This window comes from Cibotium barometz, chromosome 35, assembly GCF_041138505.1.
Source record: "Cibotium barometz isolate CiBa-2024 chromosome 35, ASM4113850v1, whole genome shotgun sequence".
Classification (NCBI taxonomy): domain Eukaryota; kingdom Viridiplantae; phylum Streptophyta; class Polypodiopsida; order Cyatheales; family Cibotiaceae; genus Cibotium; species Cibotium barometz.
The window spans coordinates 3,922,220-3,942,559 of record NC_141080.1 but is presented as its reverse complement, the minus strand read 5'-3'; the positions used below and the strand labels follow the sequence as shown (position 1 = coordinate 3,942,559).

Sequence of the window (20,340 nt, the reverse complement as noted above, 5' to 3'; positions counted from 1 at the left end):
TAAGAAATGTCTCCCATACACTGTGACCTCCTCATAGTCTTGTGATGATCTATGTAACCCCATGTCAACAATGATGTCTAGCTTCTATAGTGTGATAGAGTTATCTAGGTCAAGTACCGAGACCTGCTGATTCGTCATCTTGGCGTTAAATTCCCTAAGTAAGGTAACTTTCATGAGCTATAAGAAGTTCATAATATCCCCATATTATAATCTTAAGTACGATGATTGGCCATGTTGTGCGGCATAAAGGGAGTGGCTCAGTGCAAAATAACACACAGCAATGTGGATGACGCCGCACCCAAAGATATCGTGCATTCTTTTCCTTCCAAATGATGCTAAGAATCTATCGAAGGTGGGGTCTAAAAAGAACAGGTACCCCTCCCGATCCATGTACTCCTCCTAATGTGTGGGTCTCGCCTCAGAAAGCTCACTTACACTCATACTCGGCTATGTGTACTCCTCCAACTGATGTGCGAGTCTCGCCTCGGGAAGCTATCTCCCATTCGTACTGAGCCATGTATGGTAAACCCTCTCAAGGCTCTGATGAGTCTCTATACAGAAAATGGCATCCTTGCCTATGAGAATCTCACTCAATCCTCTTGGATTTGACCACAAGGTGCCATTATAGTTCCATATTGCTAACCTCATGTGTTTGGTCTTATAGACCCCGTATTCCTATTTGGGGCGCATGCAGCTCAGTGATAATGATCATGCCGTCTCTATAGACATCCCACTTGCTGCTCTATGGGCCTCACAGACTATCACCACCGCCTCTCCCCGCTGGGGTGTGCCACCTGTGCTGGGGTGAGATCATCCCCCATGTAGACTTGTGTGCCCTTGAGGGCAAGCTGTCCCTTTACGAAGGCATGTTGCTACCAGTGGCATCTGGGAATCTGATGATAAGGGGCCGCTCTTGTGTCATATCCTTCCTTGAACTCCATGTATCTGGCAAAGGGGGGACGGTCACATCCGCTCCTATCATCTGGTAAAAGCGTTATCACATCTACCTTGGGGAAAGCCCCACCTATAGCCCTTACTCGCACATGGAGGGCCCTATCGTTCTTGCATTTCTCCTCCTCAAGAGTCTCATCTATGATGCTCTCTGGGGGTTTGTGCTTCCTCACCACCTCCGCCCAAACTTTCTTGGTGGTCTACACTTCTTCCCGCAACTTATCACTCGTAGCCTTGAGCTGCTCTAGGTCCGTCCTTAGACCCTATATTCAGTTCCCCTTCCTCCATTGTATGGTCTTTGACAATAGCCTTTAGGGCTTGCATTTCTGCTCGAAGTTCCCGTATCACTGGGTAGCCTTTGGCATTGCCTATTGTTGCATATGGGTCTCTTTCAGGATCCGAATCTCCTCCTCTTGATGGTTCACCTTTGCCTCTAGTTCTTCAATCTTGTTACTCTTGCCTTTAACTTCTTGTGGAGGCCTTCCAATTATTTTAGTGTTGGTTCAAGACCCTATCCCAACACCTTCTTCTGCTCACCTAGCGCCTTCTTGGTGTTATGATGTATGCGTCTAGCTCTTGTAGGTTTGTTCTGGTTATTCCCCCTGGGGACCTAAGCAGGGTGGGTGGGATAAGGGAGGCAAAGGGGGTGCGCATGTGCACAGTGAGCACAGCAGGCAGACGCACAACAGCGCAAAACAGGGCAGCCAAAGGGGTGCGCATAGCAGGTCAAATAGGATAGAGCAGTAGTAGGCAGCGCAGCGCATGGAAGAAGCAGTAGCGCAGTGCATGGCAGATCGAGAAGGGTGCAGCGCGCCAGAGGGGACGAACGTGAATAGCGTACGAACAGTGCGAGAGATCTCCTCTCATGTTTTAACCCATTAAATGACATCTCAATTGTGTGGTTTGCATGCTTATCGTATTTTGTGTACATGCATGTCGCTTCACCAACCAAAATCATCCTCTTCACCAACATAAACCCTAATAAAGCTCCAACTCCCTCGGTAAGAAGATCGAAACGCCGGCGCACCAACCTTAAAGCCAACGCCGGCGCACCAACCTTAAAGCCAGCACTATTGTAAAGCAACCACCCGGTACACCATACCTAATATCGAGGACAAGAATCCACCGGCATGCAGAAGACTATATCTAGCTGTTACTGGCATTCCGGCACGCGACGATCACAACACAATGCGGACCTCCAGGTCTTCTCGACAAACCGGTAAAAGTGGAGCTATCCACTTCACCCTCCTTTTACCCCTTATTTTGACTCCCCATAGAGTGGGTAGAGCCAGAGGGTAGAGCTCGTACAACTAGGATTGTTTGCAAGTACTCACCTAGATAGGCCAATTTCCAAACCACCCGCGCAAACCCAAAAGAAAAGATGCTAACACCAAAACCTCAACTAATAACCAGACCCTCACAACTTTCTTATGCACATTCAACTACCTTCATTCACATCCTTTTTCCGCCACCGGCACTTAGGCACATATAGTCCCAGTTAATCTTTTCTGCCTTGTGGTCCATGTGGCACCCCACCATAAACCCATGCCTTTTTTTTATCACACCCAGTGGTCTCACCCACACCTTATCGAGGCACTCCGACACTAGATCCCATTCTTGCATGCCGCATACATGCCCCATGTTTGCCTTCGATTCAGTTGTCTTCCTTGGTCTCATCTTCTTCATTGAGTCTCATTGTAGCTCAGTCTAGTCCTCTTTCTCTCCATGAAGCATAATTCTGATGTCTACACACTCACAAGGGCTACTAGCCTTCCTTCCATGCATGGCACACTTGGATTTGGTGAAGATGCCCACCGGAGAGTCCTCCATCTTGCCCAATCAAATGGGCATCCCAATCATGGTCCATGGAGCCATCAAAGACTTGTACCGATCTTCACACAAAGTGGTGATTCAATCAACCACACTCTGCATCTCCCTCCACAGCAGTTGCCTCACTCAAGTGAGGTTGAGATGCCCAAAAGATCAAAGCGTTTCCGCCTGACCAAGGTCATCAATGTCTAGCATTCCAACATTTCACCCCCCAAGCTGCAGACACTTTTTGTAATGCTTCATTTCTTTCCACGAGCATTGCCATGCTTCAAGCACAAGCAGGCCCAGCCTATTCAAAAAAGGAGTCTTAAGAATCAACCAAATCCATTCGGCCATGTCCAGCAAGCCACCCCTCGTTGTTTGAGGCTTACTAATATCCCTGCCCAGCTTGGGTGTACCCAATTCTTCCATTCTCATGGACAACCCAATCTCATTCACACCCACCTTATCAACTTGCCTAGTTACACATCATCCACCAATTCCCTCTCTCAAACCATGTGTAGGAGTCGAAGAAAGCAAACAAAAACGTGTCAAAGAAAGCAAAGTGTTGGAGTTAGAAGCTTCTACATGAGCCCACATTTTTTGCACAATGTCCATGCACACCACCTCCAATATATACATAGGCTCTGCATGTAATAGACACATATGCACACCCTCCGCTGAGCCTCATCATCAATAGCCATCTAGGTATATTTTTAGATGGGGGGCCATCGCACACTACATGTAATAAACATACAGGCAGACCATGTGCTATGCCCCATCACTGATAGCCATCTAGGTACATTTCTAGATGGGGGGACCATGGCGCTGGCCCATGATACAACTTATTGCCTAGATCCTCCTACAAGCAACAAGAACCTTATGTGGCCTCATCTTTGACAACCCCACCCAATGATCCACAATGCATCTATCCCAAGTGCTTTTGCCAATGCCAAATCTATCAAGCCACCAAGCCCGCCGCCCAGCTCCAATGCAACTATGGGCACAACCATGTATAAGTCCACTCCATGCCTCTAACAAGCTATTGATCTTGACTCCCCAAGAAAAGGGTTGTGAACAATTAAATGTCAAAGAAAGTAGTAAAAAAAGTCAAAGAAAGCAATTGAATTGAAGAAGTATTTGTGTCGGAGAAGTGCACCCACAGGGGCACACCTTCCACCCATTTCCCATGCACGTCACCTGCATATTTCACCATGGACATCGTTTTTTTTTTCTTCTCACATCTCATAGCACGCACATACACATGCACCTGCAACTAACCTCTTCATGTGCATTTCTAGATTGTTGGATCATGGAGGGTGCAATCCTAACCCATGGTACGTCCCATCACCTAGAGAACCCTCGACCTTGCACAAGTACCTCCAATGAGCTTCCATACCTATATCCTATGCTTCGTCTGTAATTCAACACCAACAAAACCTCACCTTGGCTGATGTATTTCTCAAGAGGCCCAATCTCTAGGCGTCACACTATAAGATCCAGGCATAATACCCTATCATAACAAGACATCCCAAACCTCCTACCCATGCTAACCATTCCATGGAGTAGCACTCATTCTTCTGATCCACAGGGTGTGGATAACTTCCCTAATTTTGAAGAGTCTGTTCCACTTCCAAAACCCATGGAGACCTGGTATCATATCGGCTATTACTATGCTGCCTCAATAAGTTGCTTGCCATCAGGGCTACCTAAAGCTTCTCATTCCTTTGTCCTATATCTAGTTGCGGATCAATCCCGAACTAACCACTTATAACCTCGGTCTCACCAACTCCACGGTGTATCGTAGACCATCAGCACCATCCACTTCCTGTTGGGAGTTGCTTTATCACTGACTTAGATGACACAAGGATGCGATCATCCTTAGGAAGAGGGTTATGTTAAACACTCCATTATTGGTTAACATGGTTTCGTCGCCCGACCTACCATAAGGCACTTTACCATTTTACTTGAGTGAATGAGCTGTAGACTTCGTGTACATAGTTGCTTAAGGCTAGTAATAGAGGCCAAACTATTTTTAAGTTTGGCCTAGTGTGAAGACTAGTCATTTGTATATAAGCCATTTTTAACAATATGCAATACACAAGCATTCCCTTACAATAGTTTTCTTGTGACCTCTCCTTCTTCACTCTTCTTGCTTGCTTGTATGCTATTGTATTCTTACTTACTTAATGAATGCTTGTTTGAATAGGTGTGATTGTAGGTTTCCCACTTCCATTGGCTTCTTTTTCTGACTTTTATGAGAAAGAACCATCATGAAGGACCAATTCTTCTTGCCTCTATCTAGGCATTGAGAGCTCCTTTCTTCACCCCTTCGGCATGGAGCATCCCAGTGTGACAACCAAGTGAGGACACAACTCGAGAGCTAGTGCACCCATAATGGGAAGTTATAGACTCGACTGCAAGACCCAATGACACATGTCGACAAGGCTAAGGTAAGCCCTTGACTTGAACACCTTCCCTCCTTGCTCTTCTCCACAACTACTAAACTTTGAGAAACACATAAAAAAGGCAATTGGGCTATGTTTCATAGTGAAAAATCTTGAATTTTTGTAACCCAATACCAAGTTGCACATGCTCTCAACATAGTCTCACCAACATCAAATGCCTGCAATTTAGCATTGTTGTCAATGTTGCATTTCCCAATGGGCATAGTTTGAAGTTTCTTTTTCCCGCGAACCACTAATTTGGGATAAAACCTTCATCATTTTCATTTATATATTTGGTCTCAAAGTCCATTTTGGCCTTTCGAAGAAATTGATGAAACTGTCTTTTTTCTATCTCTCTCTCATACTTAACCTCCCTTTCTACCATTCATAACCAACACGTACACATTCTCTCATGCCTAAATAATTGAAACAAAACATTTGCAAAGTAAGAAAACATCTCAAGCAAGATTTTCCCCTCCTCTTGGGCAAAGTTTCTTACTCCCCTTAAGGACCTCCTTCCTATGGGGTGAGATTTTAAAAACCTCTTTTCCATGGATGCACGTGTCGACTACATCAGTGATGTTTTTTTCCCCAAATTTTTTAAAAGAAAATGCATGAAAATCTCATCGTCCCCTATAACACTAGACCACCCCATCCATCAACAACATAGAAAATTGAAATGGTGTTGAACACTCCACTAACATGAAACCTATTATGTCAAAAATTTAATCAAGTACCTCAAACCATTGACAAGCAACCTTGGGCATGCAATACTCTATTCAACAACATTTTCGGTAATTTCTTTTAATTTTTGCTAGAAAAATATCGCACATTTGGTTCACTCCTTGTTCCATTATGACCAATCATTCTTGACGGGTCGTCTTTTCCCCTTGGTGGTTAGCCATTTTTACCTCTTTTTAATATCAATAACTCTTGTTCTCTTTTAAAATACGCCGTTTATTTTATTTTTTTGACAAGAAGCACCATCTCTCGAATTTTGATAAATTCTTTGTATTAACTAGCACCAAAATTTTAGCCTACACTATTATTAGGTTTTATTTAATGAAACATTTTCTCAAATTAAAAAAAACATACAACTCAACAAGTTCCCATCTTTCTCTCCTACATGTGTGAAGACAAAGCAACAACAAGGACAAAGATTCATTACAAGAGGATTACGCAAAATTTTAATTCTAGGGGCAATCAAGGATAGACCACCAAATTAAAAGGTTAGATGAAGGCCTTTCATACAAAAAACACAAACATCCAAAAGAAGTACTAGCTACATCATAGATGGTGAGAATATACATATCTCAACAAGGTGGAGAGGATGTACACATCTTTACAAAAAGAATTGAAAAAGCATGCTTCTTATGAATATAGAATTTGGGCCATAAATACACACCATAAAGGGAAGACAAATTAAAGTAGGTTAAGGTATTAAAGGTGGCAAAAATCAATTGGATTGAGGTAGTTGAAACAAAGAGGGTTGAAATGAAGAAGAATAGACAAAGAGGGTTCAACAAAGAGAAATTAGTCACCCACTAGCACTAGCAATGCCACTCTTGGAAGGATAAAGGAAACTCCTTATCATGCGAGTAATAGGGACCATAATCACCTGATGATTTTCAAGCTTGCACATTTCTCAAACCTTTAATTGTTGGGTCTATAATCTAAAAAATGTTGAGATGTTCGATGGGAACCTTAAAAGAAGGTTATACCAATGGTGTTTGGTAATGGTTGGTGGTCCAACATACAAGAGGACATCTAGGGTTGTACGTGAATGAAGAGAAATAGCAATGTTGTTTTCAACACGTCTGTTACGTCGTGTAAGGCACATTGGTACAGAAAAATGTTTTAGACCATAACATAATCTATGTGAAGTTAAAGCACAAAATGGAAGTTGATGTTGATTATTCAAAGCTAAAATGTCACATAACCCACATTGAGTTGCATCCAAGCATATCACATGCATTACAGGTCACCTAGGGCATAGAATGCATGACTACGCATACTACATGACATGGAGGAGGAAATAACTCATTACTGAAGTAATTTGTTCTTTCGAGACGAAGTCTAGTATTTCCTCGAATTACATGTAAACTAGGAACTCTCTGCATTCTCTTTCTCCTACATGTTTAATAATGAACCAACAATAGATGACTGTTAATTTGATCAAATGAAACTCTTTATCATTGCCTCAATTGCATTGAGACCCTTCCCAATCCTTTAAAAATTATAAGCATTTATATTGTTTTGGTGTCACAAAGCGAAACCCATGCTTCAAATTTTCCAAAACCTTCATGCTTTGCACTGGAGAATCATTGAGAAATCTCTTAGTTGAAGGATCTTGTGTCCTTTAGAGATGAATCAATAACTAGAACTAATGACTTAAAATTACCAAGGATTGACGCAGGAAACAACTCACTTTTGTGTAAAAGCTGCTCCTATGCAGGCCTGTATTACGTATGGATCGTGTACAGATGTACCTTTTCACATCACACTTTCGAGGAACCGTTCTTTACACACCTTATCCAACCTAGGGAAGACACTTAAAATACAGCATCGATCTGATACCAAGCAACTGAGATGTAAAGAGAAGAAGGAAAGGAAATACAAGCAATGATCATGGCTTACCGTTAGTTGTTCTAATTTTTCCTTTTTTTAAATTTGGAACCTATGGTGCTCAATCCATGTGCTTAAGCATAATGTGAAGACTCCCATCCCAAAATGGAATGATAAAGGGGGATATGAAATGATGCAAGTACTTGCACAAACTAATGTCTACCTTTCCTACTTGATAAATACCCACACAAAAACCTCTTTAAACCAATCCAAACATTCTCATACATGGGCCTAGCAGTAGTCAGGTTTTCATTTTTTCTTAAATATTTAAATATTGAAACTACTAACGTCACCTACAAACCTCAAGGAAAAAATTAGTTGAAAAATAAGTCCCAGAGACATTCTGCAAGAATCAACTGCTCCAGAGCCTGCACGTCATAAATGAAGAGCAGAAGCACATACAATGAGCTTGGCTTCAACTAAACAGCCTCAACCCACCCCATTTGAAGATCTACCTTCAAACTTGGCCTCATCTACTTAGGCCAACACTGGGTTTTAGACTGCATCCTTCATAAGCTTCAGAGTTACATCACGAAAATCATCCTGCATCTGAGACTGCACATCGCCATTCGGAGCTGCCAGCAAACGCTGACCTTGATCATAGAAGTCCACTTCTTGTACTCCCAGCATATCCTCTTCCCCATCTGTGTTTTGTAGTATAGTTAGCAAAAACAATCTGAAGCATGCAAACTACAAGAACAAAGATATACTGATATCAAGCCTGGTTTGGCCCATCAACAAATTGAAATGAGGGATTTCAGCTGCCTGGTAGAGGTGTAAAGGGTGTTAAGTTCAGGAACTGTCTACTTTTGATCTGCATTGAACAAACAGCGTCCCAAAATCAAGCTAAAAAGATCAGAAACGTTATAAGCCCTTCCTTTAGTGTAGGGATTAAGAGGGCAGTAAAAGAACAAAGACCAATGCTCGACAGCGATGAGCAGCTGCCCGGATACTCACTGCCTGCGCCAGGCTCGCCTGGCCACTCCAGCAAGCCACCCTATTACGACTCCCTTGATACATGCTACCAAAGCGTGAATCACGTGGGGGTCATTCGTGTGAGTGTGAGTGTGTGTGTGTGTGTGTGTGTGTGTGGTTTGATGGAACAATGGCACAGAGTCCGATACCGACTCACAAGGTCCGCACATCAAATTTCATGAGGTGTTTTATCCTCCTACAGCCACCAAATCTCAACCTCCACCCCTATCAAATAAGGACCAAATTGAACTTCCATATACTATTGTTGGTCCACCCTATGATCAAGGCCCCGCCCCTCAAGAAGCTCCTACTCATCAACACGACCTGGCCGGCCTCTCTACCCTCCTTTCCTCCCAAATCCAAATGCCCATTGGAACCTTGTTAAAAGGTAGTCCAAATTTAAGGAATGACCTTCGGGATTGGATGGAACGCAAACTATAAGCTTCTATGGAGGAGGCCGCTACCTCAGATTCCTCGGATGAATCTGAGCCCCATCATCCAAACTTACTCCATCACCACAACCCATAACCCAAAGGCGCACCCACAATTCGCGTAAATGCGATGGGCCACTACTTTGAGGGTGATGACACCAACGCAACCTTGCCCATTTCCTATAATGGACATGTGGTCAAAGGCATCCTAGATGGAGGTGTTGGTGTAAGTATCTTCACACAAACATGTTGGGAAAACTAGGGCCAACCACGCCTTGATCCCACCACATTGGTGATCAAGCTTGCGGATGGAAAATCTGCAAAACCCATGGACCTAGTGCATCACCTCAACGTAAAATTCTGTGACATGACATTCCACCTCACATTTGTGGTCATGGACTTTCATAATGCCGCATATAATAGCATCTTGGGTAGACCCTTCATAAGGTCAATTTATATACCTAGCACTCACATCCCATGGCCAAAGCTCCCTTTACTGAAGACTCTGTGACCACCGCCAGGAGCAATGATCTCTAGGTTTGTGATGGTCATCAAACCCTTGATAACGCGCGGGTGCCATGCATGGTCGCTTCTATCAATAGTAACGAAGTCGACCACGATTGGCTTAAAATCCTCGCTACACTTGACACCTCCCAGATCGCAAACTCGGAATGCAATTCGTACTCCCAAACGGCCAGACCCTTCATGAATCCTACAAAGCCATTGCCTCACTTAACACCCTGAGTGTAAGTGTAGCTCCACAAGCTAAAACAAGCGCCCTTAAGATCTGGATAGATTTCCCCTTTGGCAGAAACATGCAACGAACACGTGCCTTCCTGTCTCCCACAGCTAGCCATAATCTTTTGCCATGCCATGGGTCTCTCTGGGAAAACCATCTCTTAAAACAGTCCATGACAAAATTCAATTGCCGGGTGGACAACGCATACAAAGCCTTAGGTCCTTTAAACAAACTGTACATATTGTATCTAACCCATTGGCTTGTAAGTTCTATGTGGTTCCCACAGGTGAGATAAAAGAAGCAGCCATCCTCGGAGGAAGCTGGGTCCACATTGCTACAAGTACAATCAACTCCTCTCACAACACAGCTACCCTAAAGCTTCCCCAGGGTAAGGTAACAATGATCCTCTGGGACGGGAAGTGCATCGAATCTGATCCTCTGCCCCCACCAACTGCTTTCACACAAGATATTCTCACACCCCCCACAATGATTGGTACGTCTTCCACTGCCCCTGAACTACCACCAGAACTCAACCCACCAAGAATATGGATTGGACTCCCGACCGCAAATGGTCTACAACAGTAGCAAGCCCACATATATCCTATGGTCCGCACCAATCTCATATTTTTGGAGGCGTGGAAAGCTCTTGGAAAACCCACACTAACAAAAGAAAACACTTACATTCAAATATCACATGAAATGCATCTAATGAGTATTGGGTATTTCATTCCTAAAATATCTATAGAAAATAACTAGTTGGAGTGTAGATTTCATGTTATAGATGCAGGAGCACTCCAAGGCCGAATTATCATTGGAAAAGAGTGGATTAATGCCACTCACTGCCAAATCAATTGGCGCGAAGAAATGGCCACCATGGAAATCACCGGCAAAAAGGACACAATCCTCTTGTGTCCCCAAGAGGAAAACATACACACCCTCGCCTCCGACTGCCCTTCCCCCTCACGCCCCCTCCTCATCACCGACAGTCTCTCCTGTGTCCACACCCCCCCATGCCTCACCAAAGCCAGTCGATCGACCACTATTGACACCATCCACCAATGACAATCAAGCCTCGTCCTCGACATTGCCCCTCAACACTACAGCCTCGACCACCCACACTGCAAGCACCCCAACCTTATATCTTTATCATGACAATCAATGGTGGATGCCCAAGAATCTTCTTACTGCTCAGGGATTCTATGATGGCTACACAGAACTATGGATCCCCAAACGGCCATCTCGAAAACCCGAGTGCAAAAGACCAACTAAGCCAACAAAAACCAACCCTAAGCCCAAGCTTCAACGTTGGCTCGTCCCCAACCACTTGCTACGAATACAAGACTACTATGAAGGCAACACTCGCCTCTGGCTACCCAAGCACGCCACCTGTGCTCATTCCCCACATCAACTCCCCAAGAAGCCGCAACAAAAGGTCTCATAGCACAATGCAACCAACAACGTTGGGTACCTACCAATGTGCTCAAAGCTCAAGGCTTCCATTAAGGCAACACACACCTGTGGCTCCCAAAGCCACAATCAAAAGCCTCTCCTCCACGTCGACAACCTAATCATAGCTCCAAGCCTCCATAAGCACGGACCTTTATCACTCAGCAGCAATGGGCGCCCACACATCTCTTAGAAGCCCAAGGCTTCCATGATGGCAACTCCATCATTTGGCTCCCAAGGCAACACCCTCAGCAGTTTGCCCAAACCACACCAACCAAGCCAATCCTGTACAATCGACGAAGATGGTTTGGCGACCACTGGACAAGCAAGTCCTCTCCTCCTCAACAAAATCCTACGGACTGGCACACACCTAACCCATGGGCACTCAAAAGCTCAATTCGTCAAACCCTTTTCTCTAACGGAGCCTCGACCACGACGCTCCACCTTGCCCCTCATCTCACCAAATGGGCCACTCATCAGTACAAAACCCTCTTTAGGTGTGCTGACCAATAAACACACACACACACACACACACCCCAATAAACACACACACGAACGGGAGGACGGCTGTGACAAGCGCTACGGTGGAGCTCTTGAGCCTAGCTCGAGCTCGGTGGATAGGCAACTTCCCACGACACGTTAGGGTAGGGTTTCCTTTCCCATTATTGTTTTGGAGGGCTCGAGAGATTTTGGACATTACACATTTTTGAATTTTAAACCTTAGTTTGGAAAAAAGCATGTAAAGAAATGTGTCTGGAGGAAAAGCATGTAAAGAAATGTGTCTGGAGGAAAAGCATGGAAATAAATGTGTGGAGGAAAAGCATGCTCATGTGTATATATGTGTCAGCCCTCTTGTGCACAAGAGGATCATCATCGTGATTATGGGAGAACTTATCACCACCATCACCACGGCGTTCTCCTACAAGCTACTATAGGACTGATTCCGTTACTCCTGTATGACCAAACAACCCTAATTGCACTTACGTGATGTACAGGCTGTGCGGACAGCATGTACGACTCAACAAAAACCCTAAATTGCCTTCTCGAAGATTCAATTTGATCAAATAGGTTGTTATATCTTCTTAAAAGCATTGTTCTCATGGCCTCCATCATGGACATGGCCATGTGAGGAGTGGAGATTGCCCATGTGTACTGTCTGTACCGATTGTTGTATAATATGTACTCAGTGTACTTGCAAGCATTCCATGTGAGGAGTGGAGATCACCCATATGTACAAGTACTCCATATGATGTATAATATGTACTTGGTGTACTTGCAAGTATTCCATGTGTACTTGCTATTCCTCCTTTTGGATATGGCTTTGGTTGTTCTCTTGGGGCTGATTTCTACGCCTCTCGGGTGGACTACCTTGGCTCTTGGCTTGAAACTGGGGAGGCTTATTTGCGATGACCTCGAGGTGGAGTTTATTGGATATCTTCTTGGCTGCCACCACAGTTTGTCATAACTCTGGGGGCGTTTGGAGGTCATGCTTGGCTGCCTAGCTTTTGGCTGCCACCTATTACTCAATTTCACCATGTATTCTAGGATAGAAATTGAAGACAGAATCCTATTTCTGAGGTTCACAAGAATCCGTGGATGGGTGATAACTTTGTACTTGTTTTCTCCATGGCCTAGCCTGTTCCATGTGTGGGAACAAGGAAGTATCCCCAAAGCTTGTATCAAATGAATACTCCTTGGCAATATGACAAATTCGAAGGGGGGTTCCGGCCCATTCTAGTCCCAGTGTGATGTCAGATTCTTATGTGTGCATATGGTTTTAAGTGGTTAAACTGTGTGCCTTATTTTGAAGTGTTTAATCACAAAAATAGTCATGTGAGACCCCTGGATTGGTTACACCAAACATGTGGATAAGGTCCATCTCCCACGGAGCCACGTTGTGCACTAGCATTGTTACTCAACCATAACATCTTCACCTTTTGGGAGGACATTGTAGCAGCAAAAACACAAAGGAAGAACTTGGGAGTGCTTCTGTTACAAGACTGAGTATTTTACCTCTTTTCTTAAGCACTGTGATTATGTTTAAACATGTTTAGCATTCACTGATCATGTTTTATTCTATATGTGCATGTGTAACTTTGAACACGTGTGTGGATGCAGATACATGTTTGGTGTGTGTGTGTACATGTGTGGGCATGCTCATGTGTGTGTACATGTGCATGTATATGTTTTTGGGTATTTCTCTTACCTTGTGCAGGTGCAACAGCTGAGACTTCTTCTCTTTTATTGGGCACTCAGTGCAACTTGTGGGGCAGCCCTGCAAGCGTAGCCAAGTTGCAACCAGTCAGCATCTAGCGCAGCAGGTGACGTGGAGCTGCCACGTGGCACAGGCGGCTGATGCAGGCGGCTGACGTGGCAAAGGCAGCGCATGCAAGCGCTGACATGGTGGACTGCAAGCTATGGAGGCAGCTGGACTACATGTGATGGCAAGCTACCGCACGTGAGGTGGCTGCCAGGCGACGTGGCGGCTGACTGCACAGTCAACTGACGTGGCACAGGGCACAGGCACTGCCACGTGGATTGTAGGCGAGCTGGCGCACACGCAAAGCAAGAGAAAAGCCGCCGGGCAGTTAAACGCAAGAGAAAAAAGCGTCGAGCAGCAAACGCGAAAAAGAGAAAAGCGTGGATTTCGAAAAAAACGCTATTCGCCATGTGTTATTTTTTTAATTTTTTTAAAAAAAAGAAGAAGAGTGAAAAGCCTTCGAAGAGTTTATTTCCAAAAAAAGGAGAAAAAAACACTCCTAGTAGTTTTTTTTCTAGGGGGAAAAGAAAGGGGGCCAAGGCTCTTGTATCCCACAACACAAAACTGGGTGAAAGTTCAAGGAGATCTCCTCCACGTGAAGCAAGGAGGTATCTTCTCGGGAATTGTACAAGGGCTATGCCGACTTCAAGTGATAAATAAATACCTGCGGGGGCGCCACGCTTTGGGGCCAATTGGTCTTTTGTGCAGGAGCACTCTAGCTCCACTTATTCTTTTTCTTCTTCCTCCAAGTTTATTATTCCAGTTCATAAAAAGTCTTAAGTGTGATTAAGTGTGCTCACCACCCGTCAAGTTTTTGAAGGCCGGTTTCAAGGTTCCATTGCCGGGATTCATCATCAACTTTTTCAAGAAGATGAGGAAAGCAAGCAAGAATTACCTCCCGATATGCCAGAATTTGAAGATGATGATGCCATCTATGAAGCAAAGATGCAAAGCTTGATGGAGGGATTAATGGAACTCGCGAAGGATTCACATTTTCCACAAAACTTCAAAGTTGATTCTAAACCACGGAAGCAGGGGTCTGAGAAGAAAGCCAAGCCTCAACATTCGGCTCCCATCTAACCAAATTTTCAGCCATACCCTGATTCTTCTTCTTCTTTTTCCCCACCTACCCATGGAAACCCTTTTAATACTTCTCATCCTGGTTACTTTGGCGGAGGCTCTGTCTTTCATTCCATGATAGGTGTACCCAACATGGGCATGACTCGGAGCTATGGTATGCAGCCAGGTATGCATGGAGGTATGTATGGAACTTATGGTGGTGGTGGCGGAAGTGCTTTTGGTATGCCTGGTATGGGAGGTGGTATGATGGGCATGGGATCTAATGCTGTGGGCAATTCTTTTCTCAAACCACATCCCTATGATAATCTTGTTCTGGGCGAGAAGCCAAAAGATTATAAAGAGGGTGGCGCTGCAGTAAAGTTTGATACTTTTAGTGGTGCAAAGGATCGTTTGAAGGCTCTCACCTTCATTCAACAGTTTGATGCGGCATTTTCTGGTGGTAACTTCACAGAGGCATCTAAGGTACGGAAGGCAGCTTCTTTCCTAAAGGGAAATACTCTTCAATGGTGGTCGACACTTCTTCATCAGGGTATAGCACCTAGCACTTGGGTGGAGTTCAAACAAATCTTCTCTTGTTTATGGTTGACACTGACTTTTGAGGTGGGTGTTATGACGGCTTGGCATCGATTAGATTCTAGAGATTGTAGTAATCTGGAAGAATATAACAAGAAATTTTGGGCCGGTCACATCCTTTAGGCCCTTGTCTCACTGGTTGAGCAAGTAGAGACATATTGCTGTGGGTTACCCAAGGAGCTTCGTGACTATTGCATTAAAACAAAGGTCATCAATATGACTCAGATGATAGAAAATGCTCAGACTGTATATGCCATGCTTACTAGTCAGATGTCAGGATTTAAGGATCAACGTCTCTTCTCAAAGAAAGCATTTAAAGAGGCAAAGGAGTCAAAGGACAACAAAGACACTGAACCACGAGAGAAGGGGCAATCCAAGAAGAGGAAATTTCAGCCCTTACCTCAAAGAACAAATAAAGAAAAGAAAGAAATTACAGCTGCCAACAAATGTTTCTCTTGTGGAAGAGGGACATCGGTACTATAGGTGTCCGAAGAGAGTACTTAAAAACGCAGATGATTCACAGGAAGAGCCTAAAGCAAAGAAACAAAAACCCTCTGTTGGACTAGTACATGACTTGATAGGGTTGAAGCAAGGGGATGCATCTTCAGAGTTGTGCAGAGCATGGGAAAGACTTCGAGATCAGGAGGTTTTGATCTTTTTCGATCCTGGGGCTCGTGCAAACTTCATCACCCCCGAGCTTGCGGCAAAGTTGGGCATCTAACCAGAGGAGATGGGTGTGTTGCATGAGGCTACTTTGGCTTGTCCTGGACATTCGGTTGAGGTTACACCGATCATTGGAAAACTGCGTCTCAATGTGCAGACTTACACGGACAGAGAGGATGATTTCTACATTATGCCGTTGGATTGTTGTGATGTTTTGTTGGGTATGCCTTGGTGCCATAAAGTTAAAGCGGTGGTAGATACTTTCAATAGGAAAATTTCTCACTCACAAGAATAAGGAACACACTCTTGATGTAAAGCTTAAAGGAGAATCTATTCCTATTGTATCAGCCTCGGCCATTTCTCGTTTCATAAAGAAACATCTTTCTGTTTACTTAGTGTTTGTCAAAGAGAATCAAGATACCACAGATTCCAACCTGTCTGAGTTGGACAAAGAAAGAATGGATTTTCTCAAAAGTTTTCAAGATTGTTTTTCAGAGACTTTGCCAGGGGAGTTGCCGCCTGCTAGGCCCGACGATCATGGGATTGATTTGATTCCTAGAAGTTCACCACCGAATAAGCCACTTTATAGGGTGAGTGCAACCCACCAAGAAGAGATTATGAGCCAATTGCGTGATCTGTTGGACAAAGGGTTGATTCAGCCGAGCTCTTCGCCCTATTGTTCACCAGTGCTTTTGGTACAAAAGAAAGATGGTTCTTGGCGGATGTGCAATGATTACACGGCACTGAATAAGATAACCATCAAGAACAAATTCCCTATACCACGAATCGATGATATTTTGGATCGGTTACAGGGAGCAGCTTACTTCAATCGCATTGATCTAAAGAGTGGATACCATAAAATTCGCATCAGGCCAGAAGATATGCACAAGACAACTTTTGGACTTTATGAGTTTTTGGTCATGCCTTTTGGTCTTACGAATGCTCCAGCGACTTTCAACAGGATAATGGATCGGATTTTCCGACCCCACCGTGCTTTTGTGGGCACCTTATTTGATGATATGATTGTGTTTTCTCATTCAGAAAAGGAGCATCGGGAGCATTTAACCAAAGTGTTTGAAGAACTCAGAAAGCATAGGTTGGTTGTCAATGGAAAGAAGAGTGAATTTTTCATGCAAGAGATTCATTTTCTTAGGCACATAGTGTCGAAGGATGGTGTCAGGATGAATCCAGCGAAAATTGAAGCGATAAAGAATTGGCCAGATTTGCAGACTATACATGATGTGAGAAGTTTCTTAGGACTTTGTTCATATTACAGGAGGTTTATCCGATTCTTTGCAGAAATTGCTTCACCTTTACATCACCTGACCAAAAAGGATGTAAAATTTCGATGGACAGAGAAGGAAGTGGAAGCTTTCAACAAGCTTAAGGAAAAGCTAACCACTGGTCCAGTTTTGGTTCTACCAGATCTACATAAACCTTTTGTGGTATAGTGTGATGCATGTGGGAATAGCATTGGAAAGAGAAATAGAGGAAAGCAACAAACCGTCACCGTCGATCATTGGTTTTTGATTTGGGTGATTGGGTGCTTTTGAGATTTGAGAAGGCTAGACTCAAAAAAATGAAGGGTAAACAGCACTTATATCCTAAACTGAGTATGCGGTATTATGGGCCTCTTCAGGTGATTGAGAAGATGAGTGATGTTTCTTGTCGTCTTCAACTACCGGATCATTGGAGGATTCATAATGCATTCCATGTGAGTCTTCTTAAACCTTTCAGAGGTGAGGTGCCTACAGTTCAGGTTGATGAGACTCAACCAGAAGTCGAAGAACTAGATGAGATTCTACAACCGGAACAAATTTTGGCACATAAAGAAAGAAAAGTTAAAGGAAAAGTTTCACGTCGATATCTGGTGGGTTTGTGAACTATTCACCTATGGATTCGAAGTGGATGGAGGAGGGTGACTTGGCAGATTCACCGAGGATACTAAAACTTTACTTTGAGGCTTTTGGTTTGGAGCCTACCTTAGAAAGTGCTTCAACAGGTTCAGCTGTGGTTTCTGGAGTACTACCAATTACTCAAGAGGGGGGTGACTCCGCTCCTTTGTCACAGAGTTCACTTGGATGAGATCTAGAAGTCGCTTGGTGTTCTTATCAGCACACCCGAGATACTGAACTGACAGTATATCTTCCTATGGGATTTTTATGATATATGTGTACTAGTCACATGGTTTGATTCATGGATATACGAATCTTTTTCAGAGAATGGAGACGCCTATTCTAGACTTTCATTTGATAAGCATCATTGTTTACTCATGTTCATGATGTACTGCTAATCATGGGTCTTGTGTGATGGCCATGAGCGGAGCAGGTAAAGCATCCAAGGGGACATGACTATTCACGAGGTGGATGCTCTTGATTTATGTTATTCAGATGTTCTGTTTCAGTTGGCAGGACATAGCTTTCTCGTTCCTCTCTTAGGTTCTGTTTTAGTTTAGCAAATCCTTTGAATGAACACTCGAGGACGATTGCTTTGTTTTAAGAGGGGGGTATGTTACAGGACTGAGTATTTTACCTCTTTTCTTAAGCACTGTGATTATGTTTAAACACGTTAAACATTCATTGATCATGTTCTATTGTGTATGTGCATGTGTAAGTTTGTACACGTGTGTGGATGCATATACATGTTTGGTGTGTGTGTGTGTACATGTGTGTGCATGCTCATGTGTGTGTACATGTGCATGTATATGTTTTTGGGTATTTCTCTTACCTTGTGCAAGTGCAACAGCTGAGACTTCTTCTCTTTTATTGGGCACTTAAGGCAACCTGTGGGGCAACCCTGCAAGCGTAGCCAAGTTGCAGCCAATCAACAGGCAGCGCGGCAGGTGGCGTGGCGCTGCCACGTGGCACAGGCAGCTGCTGCAGGCAGCCGACGTGGCACAGACGGCGCATGCAGGTGCTAACGTGGTGGACTGCAGGCTATGGAGGTGGCTTGACTGCAGGCGATGGCAAGCTAGCGCACATGAGGCGGCTACCAGTGACGTGGCGGCTGACTGGACAGTCAGCTGACATGGCACAGAGGCACCAGCTGCCACGTGGACTGTAGGCGAGCTGGCGCACATGCAAAGCAAGAGGAAAGCCGCCGAGCAATTAAACGCAAGAGAAAAAGGCGTCGGGCAGCAAACGCGAAAAAGAGAAGCGTGGATTTCGAAAAAAAAACGCTATTCGCCATGTGTTATTTTTTTTATTTTTTTTAAAAAAAGAAGAAGAGTGAAAAGCCTTCGAAGAGTTTATTTTCAAAAAAAGGAGAAAAAAGCACTCCTAGTAGTAGGGGGAAAAGCTATGCTTTTCACCCCCAAATTTGCATAAAAAGGGGGCCAAGGCTCTTGTATCCCACAACACAAAACTGGGTGAAAGTTCAAGGAGATCTCCTCCACGTGAAGCAAGGAGGCTTCTTCTCGGGAATTGTACAAGGGCTGGGGGGCGCCACGCTTTGGGGCCAATTGGTCTTTTGTGCAAGAGCACTCTAGCTCCACTTATTCTTTTTCTTCTTCCTCCAAGTTTATTATTCCAATTCATAAAGAGTCTTAAGTGTGATTAAGTGTGCTCACCACCGGTCAAGTTTTTGAGGGCTAGCTTCTACTCCTATGACAAAGTAGATAGAACCTTCCTTCAAAACATGATGATTCGGATGAGTTCTCAACAGCCTAGGTGCGAGAATCCTCAACTCTCTACTCTACTACCCACACTTAGGTCCTCATCCAAACATGTGGAAGAGGTCCATCCCCACCACACAGTTGCATATGGCTTTTTTTCCTATCCTGTTTACAGTATGAAACTGTCAAAATACGCAACGGAGATGATGACCAGATCTGGGAACACGAGCAAAACGCATGCAGAAAAAATACAGCACAAGAGAGAGAGAGGGATGTAGGCGTGTAACTCTGCTCTATATACACAAGAAGATCCCGGTATGATACACAAGTGGCAAGGGAACTGGGGGCCTACTTATATGCCCCCATATGAGCAGTCGGCCTGTTGAAAAGGGCCTCCACGACTGCATCATCAGTCGGCCAGCACTAAATGAAGCCCACGACTGCATACATCCAGTCGGCCAGCAGTACAGAGGTCCACGACTGCTGTTGGGCAGTCGGCCAGTCACCTGTCTGGTGATGGGTCAGTCGGCCAGCCACTCAGTGCTCCTGCCAACTCAGAACTGCCTCCCAAGCCACAGAAAAAAAAATGGGAAAAATAAGGGGAAAATGCGGAGAGTGGGGAAAAATGATAAAACACCTCATAAGGGCGGGCACACCCACAACAAAGGCCCTGGTGTGTAAAACTAGACAGGAGATGACTTCTAACACCCCCTCTCAGCTCCTGGCTG

General features: G+C 44.3%; 1 protein-coding gene across 2 annotated transcripts in view; it reads right to left on the bottom strand.

Annotated features, from left to right (window-relative positions):
• Nucleotides 1–8,014: 8,014 nt before the first annotated feature.
• Nucleotides 8,015–20,340, bottom strand: part of LOC147618069 (deSI-like protein At4g17486) — a 71,785-nt gene continuing 59,459 nt past the window's right edge. Inside the window, exons 4-5 of one of the 2 annotated variants that reach the window (XM_086775312.1) lie at nt 8,288–8,476; nt 8,015–8,200 (exon numbers count right to left, since the gene is read on the bottom strand). In XM_086775312.1, the coding sequence (XP_086631438.1) occupies nt 8,328–8,476 (149 nt within the window). In that variant the 3' untranslated portion in view covers nt 8,015–8,200; nt 8,288–8,327. Of the gene's footprint in view, nt 8,201–8,287; nt 8,477–20,340 lie in introns of those variants that run through there. The other variant, XR_015262167.1, reaches the window with a different exon arrangement.